General features: G+C 41.9%; 1 protein-coding gene across 4 annotated transcripts in view; it reads right to left on the reverse strand.

The window, feature by feature from the left end:
- wt1b (WT1 transcription factor b) overlaps positions 1-15,377 on the reverse strand; it is a 151,243-nt gene extending 135,866 nt beyond the window's left edge. For 2 of the 4 annotated variants that reach the window (XM_063061640.1, XM_063061639.1), the window contains exon 1: positions 14,741-15,376. In XM_063061640.1, coding sequence (XP_062917710.1) covers positions 14,741-15,137 — 397 coding nt within the window. In that variant the 5' untranslated portion in view covers positions 15,138-15,376. Of the gene's footprint in view, positions 1-14,740 lie in introns of all 4 variants that reach the window. The other 2 variants (XM_063061643.1, XM_063061642.1) reach the window with 1 other exon arrangement.
- Between the last annotated feature and the right edge of the window lie 410 nt (positions 15,378-15,787).

Genomic DNA, 15,787 nt, shown 5'->3' on the forward strand with positions numbered 1-15,787 from the left:
GTAACAATTGACATCCTCACCAATCAAGAAATTATCAACCTCCACTTTGAATGTACATAATGACTTGGTCTCCATAGTCATCTGTGGCAATGAATTCCACAGATTCACCACTCTCTAGCTAAAGAAATTCCTGCTCATCTCTGTTCTACAGGGACAACCTTCTATTCTGAGGCTGTGAACTCTGGTCCTAGACTACCCCACTATAGGAAACAATGTATGAAAATTTATCATATAGCTTCTTTGCTGGTCTATGAGTAAGTTATAATTCCTCAACAGTCAGGAGACATGTATGCTTAACTTTTGGACCTGTATATTAGCTGGTCTTATCTGGGACACTATCAGAAGCAAGTTTAATATCACTGGCATATGTTTTGTTGTGGCAGCAGTACATTGCAAAGCATAATGCTAAAATTATAAATTACAGTAAGAAATATATATTCAGTGGATTCCAGTTAATTTGGATACATGGAGACCAGTACATTTATGCCCAATTAAGCATTGCCCCTATTAGCCAAAATTTCAAGGAAATAGTTAAAAAGGTATAAAAAAGACAAACCACTGTGTAACTGAGTAACAAAGCATGTATTTAAATGAAATACCGAACAACTTAGAACATTATCAATACAACCACAGTACTATAAAACTGCATATTAGTTCTTAATAGTTTTCAACAGAGCATATTGCATTCTTTTGATTGAACTGTAAATGAACAAAATCAGTGCAGATAATGTACTACCTTCATACAATGCTATCGATAATTGCATCCTCCAAATCTTCATTTTCATTGTAATGTTCAAGATGATTGTCAATACCTTCAAATTCTTCATAGTTCCTAACTTGTTGAAGTAGTGAAATCATTTCATTTTCACTCCCAGCCGTTTCTGGCATCTCAAAGCCTGAACACTTGAAACCACAGTGAGGAAACAGTTCTGAATTATCTTACTGCTTATTTCTCACCAACTATAGTGGCAAAAATCACTGTGTTTTGAACACAAACACACACCACTGATGCAATTTAAAAACTGTTCTAAGCACAGTACAGTACTTAACAGCCACACACAATTTTACGTGACTGTCACTAGTCAGAAACTGGTCAGCAACAGTCTCCTGTCCCAATTAAGAAGCATAATGTCCCAAATAAATGAAGGGAAGTCCAGATATTTTCTTGATTAGTTTTGTTCTTTATGAGTTGTCCCAAAAAAGCAGCTACTGCAATTAACTGATGACCCAATTAACTGGAACCCGCTGAATACATTAAAAAAAGTATTGAAAAAAGAGACCAAAAAAAAAGCAAACTTTAGTGAAGTAGTATACATGGGTTCATTGTCCATTCAGAAATCTGATGGTAGAGGGGAAGAAGCAGTTCCTGAATCATTGAGTGTGTTCCTGATGGTAGCAATGAGAAGAGGGCATGTCCTGGATGATTGGGGTACATAATGAGGGATACAGCCTTTCTGAGTCATTGCCTTTTGAAAATCCAACCAAGCATCCTAATAGAGAAAGGAAAGGAAAGACTGATTAAAGCAATTCTCTTGATCTCTGTCTTTTGGCTATTAGAATATGTTTGCAATATTGATTTAAGCTCGGAATGAGCTATGCTTTGCTGTTTCATGGCAGAGACTCAGGGTGCAGAAATGAAAAACTTCACTTGATTTAAGTCAGAGAGAATTCAAGATTATTTCAGGGTGAGTCACTTCTTTCAGAAGAGGAAAGTCAAGAAGTAAGCAGACTGCGGGAATAAATGTCTGATCTTCACAACATTGATGGTTAATGTGCCAGTGTAGATCTCCATGTCTCAGAAACACTAATGACCAAGAATAGAAAAGCATAAAAAGGTGGTAGCTGCAGCCCAGTCCACCCGATGAAAAGTCTTCCCCACCATTGAGGGCATCTACAAGGAGCACTGACAGAAGAAGGCAGCATCTATCAATCAAGGACCCCCATCACCCAGTGAATGCTCTCTTCTCACTACTGCCATCAGGAAGGAGGTACAGAAGCATTAGGTCCCACACCACCAAGTTCAGAAACAATTATTACCCTTCGACCGTCAGGCTCCTGAACCGGCGTGGATAACTTCACTCACCTCAACTCTGAACTGATTCCACAATCTACGGACTCTATAGCTCATGTTCTCAGTATTTATTTGTTTATTTTGTATTTGCAGTTTGTCTTTTGCACATTATTTATCAGTCTTTGTGTGTAGTTTTTCTTTGATTCTGTTGTATTTCTTTGCTCTACTGTGAATGCCTGCTAAGAAAATGAATCTCAGGCTAGTATATGGTGACATATATGTACTTTGATAATAAATTTACTTTGAACTTTGAAAAAAAAACATATTGTTCTGTGACCATAAAGCATCACTAAAGAAAGACAACATGGGGAATATTATGTATCCCGTTATTATTACTCTCATAACATACCTGGTGAGGTCCCTCACAGGAGACTTCATGTTAAGCTTCATTTTGAATGGTTCTAGTCAATCTATTGAACCTCTTGGGAACCTTATAAGTGTAGCCTTGACTTTTGCCAATGTTATGACAAATGAGAGGCTTCTCCTCATTCCCTTGTATCATTAAAAGAAAGCACCACCTGGGGAAAGAGGCTTTATGCGTCTGTCTAACGTCCATGAGCAGAATTCCCTCATGTTTGAACTCTGCACAAGGTTTAGGAGTTAATTGCAGTCTCTAACTGAAGGTACTCAACAGGGAGACATAGAGAAGATGGCTGCTTGTGGAAAATGAGAAGAGAATATGCATATATAATGTTTGTGGGATATGTGCTTAAAATTTCCTGTTTGTCTTTACATTTTCAGAACATAGAACTACAGGATTTCACACCACAAACTTAATTAATGGAGCTCTTCAGGCAACATTTATATATTGCTCCTTGGTCTTAATCAACAAAATGGCCTTCATAATTTGCAAATTGTCATTCTTCAGAAAAATATATTCCCAGCCATTTTATGTTTCGCATTTGTAAAGGATAACATTACATAGGATATAGAAAATCATAGCACTTTAACGAGTGCCAAATAATCTTTTACTCACAGTGCCATCTTCTGCATGTGGACTCCATGGCCACTTTATTAGGTACACCGGCTCACTAATGCGAAAATCTAAATAGCCAATCCTGTTGTAGCAATTCAATGTATAAAAGCATTCAGCCAAAGTCAGGAGGTTCTGTTGTTGTTCAGAGCAAACTTCAGAAAGGGGAAGAAATGTGATCTAAGTGATGTTGACCATGGAATGATTGTTACTGCCAGACAGGATGGATTGAGAATCTCAGAAATTACTGATTTCCTGGGGTTTTCACACACAACTAGAGTCACTAGAATAGTGCAAAAAAACAACAAATATCCAGTGAGCCGCAGTCTTGAGGGCGATAATGCCTTGTTGATGAGAGAGGTCGGAGGAGAATGGCCAGACTGGTTTAAGCTGACAGAAATGTGACAGTAACTCAAATAACCCACATTACTACAGTGATGTGCAGAAGAGTATCTCTGAATGCACAACACATCAAACTTTGAAGTGGATGGGCTACAGGGGCAAAAGGCAATGAACATGCACTCAATGGCCATTTTATTAGGTAGCTAACAAAGCGGCCAGTGAGTGTATGTGACGAACATTTGGAACACAAATATCCATGCAAATGCTAATGAGATTGCAAAAATCCAAGCAATTTATTGCAAGATGTTTAAGGTGGAAAAGCCAGAAGGAAAGTGTTGTGGGGGGGGGGGGGTTGTGGGGGGGGGGTTGCTTTTAACAGACAGAGTTGCTATAGTCTGGAATAAACCAACTGAATGTGCAATAGAAAGTGTTTAGATAAAGGGGATCTAAATATGCGTTTGAAAAGTGGTAAATAAATGAATTTCTGTTGGGATAAATACAAGGAACATGATATTATTTCAAAATACAGGCAAGACCGTGACAGAACAAATGACTTCCTTCTGTACTGTGCTGTATAGTACATAGAACATAGAATAGTCTATCACAGGATCCAGCCCTTTGGCCCACAATGGTAAATTAGTAATTAACTAGCCAACTAAACTAATCTCTTCTACCTACACAATGTCCATATCCTTCTATGTTCCTAACGTTCCTTACCTATCTCAACATCTCTTAACAGTCCCTAATGTATCTGCCTCTACCAACACCCCATATATGGTTCTCGGCTTCTTTGAATATGTCCACTTGGCAGCTTTCACAGCTGCACTGACCAACCATTTCTCCGAGAAGGAACTTTTTACACAGCCTGAAAACTGCGCAGCACTTTGATAAAACATTACATAAAAGACAATCCCAGCTGCCCGGCAACAAAGGCTACGTGCGTTGGGGGCATTTTAATACTGCGCGGGAAAGCAGCTTAGAGGGAACAGTGATACTCAGTTACTGATAGTGTAGCATCCCTCGGCATTCCCCTCCCAAATAAACCTTGTTCGCTTTTACACTGCATTCTCCATCCCCTTTGATAATCCGAGTCACCGTTCTTGTTAAAAATAACTTGGCCTTGGAAGCAGAACACAAGAATACATCAAGTGGCAATAAAAGTAGAAGTAAGAACTCCATCAGCAAACTTGGTTGCAGCTTTGCCAAGAACACATATGATACAAATTGGTGGCAGTGTCTGAGACTAAGGAAAAGCTATACGAGAGTGTTCAGTGGGAGAAATAGAATATATTAATCGAACCGGCCTGGATAACTTCACTCACTTCAACTCTGAGTAAGTAAGGGCCACTACAAAGAAGGCACGGCAGCATTCCAACTTTACTAGAGACTTGCACAGACTTGGCGTGAGGTATAAAACTTTGACAAACTTCTACAGCGGAACGGATCCTGACTGCTTGCATCACAGCCTGGCATGGAAGCACCAATGCTCAAGTACGGAAAAGCTTACAAAAAGTGCTGGATACAGCCCAGTTCACCACCGGAAAAGCCCTCCCCGCCAATGAGCCCATTCACAACGAAGGCTGCCAGACCATCAGGTTCAGTAACAGTTATTACCCACCAACTATCAGCCTCCTGAACCGACGTGGATAACTTCACTCACCTCAACACTGAACTGACCCCACAACCTATGAACTCACTTTCAACGACTCCACAGTATTATTTAGTTCTCAGCATCATTACTTATTTTAATTATTAGCACAATTTGTCTTCTTTTGCACATTGGCTGAAAGTCAGTCTTTATTATTTATAGTTTTTCATCAATTTTGTTGCATGTCTTTATTTTCCCTTAAATGTTTGCAAGAAAATGAATCTCGGGGCCGTATATGGTGACATATATGTACTTTAATAATAAATTTACTTTGAACTTTGATATACTACCTTGAAATTGATTCACAGGAGAATAAAAATGTACAATAGAATCAGTGAAAAACTACACACAAAGACTGACAGATAACCAATGTGCAAAAGAAGGCAAACTGTGAAAATAGTAAAAAAAAAGTAATTAATGATAATAAATAAGTAATACTGAGAACATGCGTCGCAGCCTTGAAATTCAGTCCATAACTGCGTTCAGTGACTAATTTAGTGCTGAGGTGAGTGAGGTTACCCATGCTGCTTCAAGAGCCCGATGGTTGAAGGGTAATACTGTCCCCGAACCTGCTGTTGTGGGACCTCCGGCAGCAGCGAAGAGAAAGAATGGTTCGGACGGTGAGGCTCCTTGACGATGGATGCTGATTTCTTGTGGTGACATATGTGTACTTCGATAATAAACTTATTTTCACTTTTAAAGTCAGAACTGTGTAAAGACGGATAAGACGGTATGGTAGCGGTTAGCGCGACACTATGTTGCTGGGGGCGTTCTGGAGTTCAGAGTTCAATTCCACGCCGTTCCGTACGAAGCCTCTGTACGTCCTCACTGAGAAATGCGTGGTTTTTCCTCAGGTGCTCCGGTTTCTTCCCGCAGTCCAAATATGTATCAGATAGGTTAATCGGTCATTGTAAATTGTCCCGTGATTAGGTTAGGGTTAAACGGATTTATCGGGGGCTGCTGGGGCGGCGTGGCTTGAAGGGCCAGAAGGGCCTAAAATAAAATAAATTAAATTAAATTAATTTCCAAATTGAGGAAGATGTTTATATCATGAATAGGGTGAATAAAGTGGCTTTATTCCAGATTATGAGTTACCTATTAATATTGCATAAAATTAATTGATGAGAACTGCTATCTAGAGGTGACAGGGTCACATAATGGGAATATTATTTGAAACCCACTAATCCTACACTGATTTATAGTATGTGTATTGTAAATCAAAGCGTCATTTAGTTTGCGCATTGTCTACTTGAGTAGTTCTGCTCAGATTGTCCTTGTACCTAAAGAACCTCCCGTCCCGTGACCTTATGTTCCAATTCTAGAAAGACTACTCTCCAGGAGATCAGTATTTCTACTATCAGTAGGTGCATCAAACAATGGGACCAAGCTACAGAATGGAATCAAATCTTTGATTTTGATGACTTTATAGTCCATTGTTGGTTACAGTGAACTCTCGCCTTCACGGGTGTAGTCAGAAACATTCAGTTATGAGACAGCTCTCCGTTCCTCTCCCAAGGCAGTCTGTTATTCTTTACGTAGTCAGACCTCTCTGGCTCATTAAGCAGTACATACATCACTTTCCTTTGCACGACAAAATCCAGTTTCATCTCCAAGTATTTGGCGAGAAGAGGGCAAACTGATAAGATCATACATGGGATTAAGTCGGAATGTCATTTTGCTCCATTCTGACAGGCATCGCATTACACGAAGCAAATCTTTGCAAAAGCCTTATGAAGGAAAGTAATTTAGGAATGGTAGTTGACTCGCTCATTTAAACTCTCCCCGCATTACAGCAGAACTCCGCCAAGCCCGGCCTCGAAAGAAGGTTTGGGCACGGGGCTAGAAACCCCATTCCGTAAAAACCCAAAGCTACAGGAACACCATTAGAAACTCCAAAGACCTCATCCCTGGGAGAGGAAGGATCTTTGAGGATGGGCTGCACCTGGGGATAGCTTTAAATTCTGGCTCGGGACAAAGGACTTTGGCGAGCTGCTGTTGGCGGTGTGTACTCCAACAGGGATGATAGGCTTAAGAAGAAGAAAACATTATAGTAGGGCAATTAATAATAGAAACAGAATGATGCAGTGCTTGGTTAGAAACACTGGTTATTATTCCAATGCGGTGTCATTAGATTACTGTTTTGGGGGAAAAACGCCTCAAAGAGAAAAGTAATTATAAGGCGTTAAAGGTTACCAGGAAACGGCCGGAGAATGGGTTTGAGGAGATAAATCAGCCACGATGAATTGGCGGAGTAGATTCGATGGATCGAAAGGCTCCTATGTCTTACGGTCTTATAATGGTTGTTTGTCCTGAACCCCGGTGTTATGAAAGCAAGTCGATGCTTAGATTGTTATCAATATTTTTCATTTTATTTGAAATGAGATATAATACAAACACTTCAAACTGCGGGTGATGGTGACAATCTTGAAGCTGGTAAGACCGTCCAGCAAATGTGTAGGAACCCAATCAATTTCACCAAATTTAGAGAGAAAATGAGGAGCTCGCAAAGCGCGCCAGGGCAAAGTACCTTCAGGGTATGTCTCAACTTCGGGTAAGTTCTCACCAGGCTTCATAAGACCAAAATAAAATTAGATTCCGCACACGCGTATATCCTTCCCTCAAGAAAACGGCGGGAATAAAATCATGGTTTGGCGTTAAGCGACAAATCGGGAGATAACCCCCATATTAGAAGAAATTCTTTGGAGAACTCGGGATAAGCGGAGACAAGATAATATTGTAGCTGTTACTCCACCCATTCACAAAATGTTCTGGAAAGTTGTGGAAACAACGGGCTCTTTAAAGTAGTCTTTGACCAACCTCGGATACTTTTGCAGCGTCAATGCGTAAGGACCTAACTTATCAAAGTTAGAAATCTCATTTCAACAATAAACCTGATCCTTCAGTGAGTCCCTTGACCTTACAACCAGGGAGTTCATCCTGCCCCATTAATATCCTTTGATTTTCAATTACACGGCTTTCAAAATTCGTTGAGTAAATAATCACGTAGCAGTTACAATAGGGGTTTTAAATCTAGGAGAAAACACCACCAGCTATCTTTTCTTCCGCGTCTCTTTATTCACCAATGATTTTGTTCTGCGCGATATTATTTTAGTCACAGAATTACCTCCCTGTAGAGTTTTAGGGTCCCTGTTTTTCTCAACGGTAGCCGGTAGACGTGTTTGGGTAAATCGCGAACTTTTAAATGTTTATGATCCCTCGGTCTATATAGTCGCATCTTTCTTCAGAGTTCGTCCTTGCACTGTTTAATTTAAGGGCAAGAAGCACTGTGGAAATACAACTCTCTAATTTTACACCTTCCTTCTGCACGGCTCTGAAACTTGGAATCGTCGTTCGGCTTTAATAAAAAGAGCGGTTTTGGAATCATAGCGAAACCTCAAATAAAGGGCACACACACACACACACACATGCAGAATTTTTACTAAGTATTGATAATAATCACGCTGTTGCAATGGTTTTAGCAAAAACAAACAAATCGCGTTGTTTCGTCGCAGTTGGTTAAATTCCGTGCGCTATCCAATACAATCTGTCCACTGGATTAATACATTGGTTCCTATCGAATGTCCAATAGCCATTGGATAACTAACATCGGTGGGACAATTCAGGCATGCAAAAACAGTGTCACAACTGTCTGCAGGTCGATGAATTGAGTGTCGCAGCTGGGACAATATTTGCAGTAAATTTGCAATTATTTAAAAAGCCTCAACTTTAATTCTTCCGACTTCTAATTGTGACAAACAAGATTTGCGGTTTTGGATTGGTACTTGTTCTCTTCTCGCAGTTTTGAATAGTTCGTCAATTGCGATTACTTTCTTAACTACCAACATTCTTTATGTTTTTATGGTTTATTTCTAATAGGTAATAAAATATCGGTGAAGTTATTTCAGACCCCGCGTCTATTCGAGTCCGCGCTGAGGTGAAAACAGGATGCGAATTTTCATTCTGCGCCATGTGAGGATGATTTATCCTAAAATAAAGACGTAGAGTGCTTCGTTAGAGAAACTCGGTTTAAAATAAAACGAAAGGGCAGTTAAAATGGCGAGATTCCTCTTCTGGTAAATAGTGCATTTGGAAACATCCTTAAAGCGAGGCGGAAAACCAGAACGCGCAAAATGCCAAAGCCGAATATTCTGGGGCGGGGTTATTTGCGAAACTGCGAAAAGAGAACGAATACCGATATCTTGTTTATAACAATCATAAGTCGGAATCAATAAAACTAAGACTTTAAATAATTGCAACTAGAAAAGGGCAATGCCCCCAAATTTCAGAGCAAAACGGGTTCCACTGCAGGAATAGCTTTAAAGCCAATGTCTTTAATTAGTGAAAGTTGTTGCTTCATCTGTTCCGAGAACATTTATTCGACGTTTGTCGCTTCAGGTGTCTATTATCTGCGACATCTTCGCTCTGAGCTAGTACTGTGGACGCGGAAATAACACCTGCGACTTAAAGTTGCAATGCCTGGTTATTCGTAATTGGTTTAGTAATTGTCACATGTACCTATATACTGCAGGTCGCTTTTGTTCGCGTGTCATCCAGACAGGCCATTTCATACTGGAGGAAAAATAAGAACAGAACGCAGAATGAAGTGTTACAGTTACCGAGAAAGTGCAAGGCAGGTAGACAGATAAAGAGGAAGGTTCACGTCCAGGTACATTGAGAGATCGAGAAAATCAGAATCAGGTCTTGCGGCAGCAGTACAGTGCAACAAATAAAATATACTATAAGTTACAATAAAAATATATAAAATAATTAAATTAGTGCAAAAATGGAGTTTAGCATTTAGGATAATTCTCTACTTTACAAGGACTTGGTTTGATGGTGTTTGCAAGGTTTAATTTGTAAATGTGCGCAGTATTACATGCAATGGGAATGAATTACAACACTGTTGTATTGGTACACGTTCCTTCTCGGAAAACCGTTGAACTGCGTTCAATATAAAGTAGACCGACCCTTTTATGGTGTCAGAATTGAAACATAAAAGGAACGATGATTCTAAATAAATTTATAACAATGAGGCTTCTCTCGAGAGTGGTTGTCTTCGCGTTTGTTATTCTCGCAGTCTTCACCTCCGCGCCGACAACGTGCAAGGCGCGGTGCGGGATTCATTGGGGATGTGCTCCGGGTCACGCCCGAGTTTACGTCGGACAACACCTTTTACCGAGTGGCAAAAAGGAGCCTCCGCCGGTCCACCGTTTTGTATACAAGAAATGAACTGCCTGCGGCCACCGAAAGCAGACTGGCTCACGGTGCGAAAAAAAACCCTTTACTTTCCAAAGCGGAAGTGGCGGAGAAACTTGAGTGTGACCCCTCGCCCCCAATTAACACATACTTTCAATTATCTCGTCTGTTTTTTTTTAAGATAGCGCCAGATTCCCGATCTAATTAAAATTGTGCCGCGGCGTGTATATGTGAGTGGTGTATGTGTTTTTAAAGAGTTATTTTCGATCATAAACTCATCCGGGGGTAAACTTGAACTGAGGGCAAGGGCTCATTCACGGCCATTTGACTGATGATTCAATAAGGTTGAAAATCGGGCGTTTCTTTTTTTTCTAGGAGTTACCACAAACACGTCCTATTCGTGTAATCACTCAGGTTATAATTTTTTTTTTACCCGGGTCAACAACAGAATCAAAAGCAATATTCGAGTTTCCCTGTAACACCCAACAAGCACATCTACACACAGAGTGGTCAGTCGGACTGGCTGCGCGCCTCTAGTTTCGGGGTTAAATCCACAGGCCAACAGCAGATGGGCGGATCCGTTGATATTCCGGAGTACGGACTCGGGCCGTGTTACCTCTCCTCGATCCAGTGATTCACTAATATCAACTGAGCAACCAGCTCAGTTATATATATATATATATATATATATATATATACACACACACTTTAAAGTGGTAAGGAAATTAATCCGAAATATGCACAGTGTCAAAAATTTAAATTTATGCCGAAGTTAATTTAAGAGGATCCCGCTTTTAAATGTCATGAATGATTCGTTACTTCGGGATATAGTTGTTTCGGATACAATCCTCAATTGCACCGGGACGAAATGTAGAATAAATATCTAAAATGCGAAATATTTCGAAATGAATAGCGGATCTTCAATTCTCCGCAGCTGGTAGTCTGTGTTACTGTTTCTGAGGTTCGGTATATTACGAAAATAAATATACCTCAAATTTAAGGAGGTAAAACTACGGCGAATCCACCGACAATATCAGCGGAATTGCACCAAATGATGACAGAGTTGAATTCGGTTGTCAAACACAATCCTTCACAGCGAGTTGTTTGGGTTGGCATTGTAAAATCTTATTCCTATAACATGGGAGAATCCTTCGGAATTACGGGCTACGTTATATTGTTCATTTATCAAATTACTTTGGCGATAATAATCAATAGGTTATTTTGTTTCGATCCGAAACGGGGCCGTTTATACAGGTAAAATCACGTTATCGTAGTTTAAAACATCCCCATCGAGCAACTAATGGGCCTAAACGAGGCGGGCTTCAACTTCAATGGGAAACGAAAATTCGAAAATTAACACAGGTAAACAAAACGTAACACAGACCCGGAGCTTGGAAGTCTGTTCCTAATTAACCCTTTAAGATAAATCATACATTCTGCAGTCCAGTTTAACACATGAATCCGCAACGTTATTCCCGCTCCTGTTGTAGTTTTAAGATTCCATAAGATAAAGCCTTATGGAATTCAATTGAGTGAATCTTTGATGCTTTTACATTCTTACTTCCCAATCTGGCAGTAAGTAGAACTTTGCATAGACAACACACGTCTGTTTAGTGGCTGTATTTTATTTCACGAATTTCTTTATCTTGTCTGTATTTGGGAGGAATAACGGCAGCCTTTGGCAGGCCAGCACACTGGGAAATACCACAGAGATTACAACGAAGCCCGTCTGTTTTTAAAAAGCAAAGCAACTCAAGCGTTGGCCTTCAAAGTTGCTCCGAGCAGCAAGATTAGATTCTTTGTTCTTCCGGTATTCGTTGGTCTCTCAATTTTGGGGGGGGGGGGGGGTTGCCCTCAATACTTCCCCTGCCCCCACCTTTAGTCCCGAACAAATTGCTTGATAACCAGGTCCCTATTTAATTAAAAGGTCTTATCGGAGATGTCAAGGAGGGAATTGATTGGAATGTGCTGAAAAATCGCTGATCTTCCCCAGATTTTTGAGGCCCTTGTTATTCAGGAAGGGAGCGCAGCCGAGTCCTGAGCGAGGGAGGCGTCCCGTTTCAACACCATTCGCTGGCCAGACTTGGCAGAAGGTAGAATCTTCACACCAAGGTAACGTCTTTCCCACGGCCAGCATTCCAGCCAGACACTGAACCTTGAGGTGCCTTCCGCCAGATCTACGTCCGTGGCAGGATACGAAGGCCGCTCAGCCCACCTGGTTCGGTCTGCGTGGAAACTTCCTCCCGCCCTAAACAGAGCAGTCTTCTGCGGCGACGTCATCGGGAGCCGAATAGTGTTCACCGCTAGTCACAACAGCCCTCATCTCAAACAAAATGTTTCTTTCTAAAGAAGACGTAAGCATTTCCCAATTGGCCAATTCAAACGGTTTCAGAATAAATAAAAGCAGAAAATACTGGGAATATTTCACAGGTGAGGTGGCACCTGCGAGTGTTTTCAAAATTTTTCTATTTCTATTTCAGATTACCAGTGTCCGTAGTTACAGTGAGCATCTAAAGTTCATACATAAATGATTCAATTACCAACACTTTACTCTGCAGTAACAGTGTCTGCTTGATCAGACATTCTGGTCGCCCGTTCACCTCATGTCCGTCGTTAAAAGTCAGATGCTAGTGAAAATCCTATTTATCTCGGAATGGTGAGGAGGAATTCAACATAACATTGTTATTTTTAAATCAGTGACTGGAATAAAACGATCGCCTGGGTTTATTTTTAAATGAGGATCTCCAAAGAAAAGTGAAACATAATAACCCAAATAATCAAACCATTCGCTCGAGGTCCGCTAAAGTAAATGTTAATACAACGCATTTTATAAGGTCCTACGGAGAGGAATAAAAAGCTAACGTTTCGGGCCAAAATACTCCATCCGGATTCAATGAAAGGCCTCGGCCCGAAACGTCGTCTCTTTATTTCCCTGCATAGATGCTGCCTGGCCTGCTGAGTTCCTCCCGCATAATGCGCGTATGACTCTGGATTTCCAGCATCTGCAGAATCCCTTGTGTGTTTATAAGGTTCGAGATGTGAATTATAAGTTTAAATTTAACTCGCTCAGCTTCCTTCCCGCATTACAACTTTCACAACAGCGATATAACTTGCATCTCTTAAATAAACTCTGGTTATGGAGCCGCAACTTTCACCAATGCCCTCTCTGTACAAAACCCGAGTGGACCCCGCGTAGTGAAACTATTGTCTTGGGGTTATAGACGTTTTAAGATCGCGCGCTATTTCACCTTTATTTGGCCGCAGATTCCAATCACTTGGGTTCATGTCACGCACTGACCCCGCAAATTGCTCTTTTCAAGCGAGGTTATAGGAATCGTTTTTAAAAAAAATGAACTACGACCCGTTGGCGGTAATGTTAGAGGTTTGTATGTCTTATAAATATTGAGACGAGGTTAATATTTTTGCGCAACCTCGGCATAGTCAGTTAAAGAAAACAAGAAACGAGTTCCACTCCCACAATTCTGTTTCTCCCTCCGTTATTTGGAAATCGAAAATATCACGAGAATGAAATCAAAACAAACATGAGATCATTTGTACAAGACTGGCACAGTGGGAACGAGACAAGGAAAATAATCAGCAATACCTGTTATATTTTCTTCACTGTGCATTAGATTTTGTACCGCATATTGCCACGTCTCTAAAGGGGACATTTATAAATCTGCGCACTGCTTTTCGCTCTTCTGGAACAAACGCCTCTGTATCCAGGTGAGCGATGGTATGAAGTTTACAATAACAGTTCTGTCAAATTTTCAGAGCGCGTTCAAGTAACTTTGCGCTGGCTCTGACAATCGGACAACCATTTAAATTGTGAATTAAAATGGGTTGGAAATCGGCGGGGGGGTGGAAGGAACAGAAAATGTTAGGAACACTCCGCAGATCAGGCGGCATCCGAGTGTCTCCAGAATTTTTTTTAGTTTAATTGGTTCTTTAACCGAGTTGTGAAGTTTCTGTCCGGAAATATTCTGGGGCAAAGCAGGCACACCGTTAGATACCAGATGAGAGTTGTTGTTACTCTTTAAATAAAAGTGTTCAGATTTTGTTTTCGAACTTTGCCCGACTTCTGCCGACAAGCTTCGCCCGACTTCAGGCGGGAACAACTCATCCCAGTGCCGACCTGGGAAATCGTTGTTCCCTGTCGGGAAAGTCGGATTTGTGCTCTCAATTAGTTTTGCTATGAACTCCCTCCTCTCCTCAACAAACGCCCACACATCTTGCTCCTTTTGATTCATCGTGAACTGACTTACTGCAAACCGAAGCTGCTCTGTCGCGACACAAGCCGCCGCCGGAGTGAACAGGGTCTTGGGACTGGTTTCACGTCAGTTTTGTGACATTCACGTGAAGACAAAACCTATTTCTACAATTAAAATCGTCCTAACAACGCAGAATATGAACCGTTTCTTGTTGACTGGAGTTCTTTTATTGTGAGTGTGTTGCTTGGCTAATAATCAAAACTTTTTAAAAATTGTTTCTGTTAACTATACCCCCTTACCTTGATTCCTGCTTGCTGTCTGCGAGTCAACGCAATGGTTAAGGTAGCCACCGTTGGTGAACATCCTCGCCTGGCTGGGTGGCGCTTGACTCGGAGCGGGGGCCCCGAACGCTCCGTAGCGACAAGCCCCTGCCGTGCCGGTGAACTGGCCGGAGAAGTGCACGGTAAATGCGCTAAGGCAGTGGTCATCGTGCGGTTCCGTGGAGCTCCAGCTCGGCTCCTGCTTGATGAAGGAAGGGTGGCCGATCGGAGCGCTATAAGAAGCGCCCGGGTGGAAGTCCAGCACTGGGGTCCACTGAGGCGCGCCGCTCCCCGGCATCGCGCAACTGCCGTTACCCGGAGTCAGCGTGGAGACCGCGGGTAGCAAAGAGTTCAGGTCCCGCACGTCGGAGCCCATGGTATCCACCGTCTCTTTAAACCAAGTCGAATCAATCGTTTATTTATTTTTCTCTCTCTTTCTTTAAATGAGCCAAACTTCTGTCCCCCCCTCCCTCCAACAATCCCAGCACCAGCTGCTCGGTCTCCAGAAATTCCACACTCCTCAACAATGGAAGGGTTATTGTTTTGAGGCATACAGCGGCGTCGCTGATGGGATGGCGAGGTGTGGGTGTTGGCACACCAGCCACCTACGGCCACATGTGTCGGATCGGATTGGAGACTCCCGGCCTGAAATACTGGAGGAGGTGGAGTCTGCAACTTCTGACCAGAGACCTCCTCCCTAGTTGAGTGGGAGAACACCCCCTGCCAGCTCCCCCTCCCTTCCTGAGCTGGTTTGGGCGATGAGGATGCATATAACCGGGGAGGGGGAGAAAAGGAGGAAGGGTGGGGGTTGTAGGAGCGGCGGTGATGGGGTGGGTGGGTGGGATTTAGCCCTAACATTGAATGAGGCTGCCATTCACGTCAGAAACGCCGTCGAATTCGATCAAGGTTGCCCCTTGTTTTCTGAAGAGCTTCTTCCAAAAACGGAACCCGCGCATCAGACGAGTAAGTGGGCTTGCCCATTCGGCCGCAAAATCTACTTGAACATTTCTTTTTGAACTGGAAGAG

This window comes from Mobula hypostoma, chromosome 11, assembly GCF_963921235.1.
Source record: "Mobula hypostoma chromosome 11, sMobHyp1.1, whole genome shotgun sequence".
Classification (NCBI taxonomy): Eukaryota; Metazoa; Chordata; class Chondrichthyes; order Myliobatiformes; family Myliobatidae; genus Mobula; species Mobula hypostoma.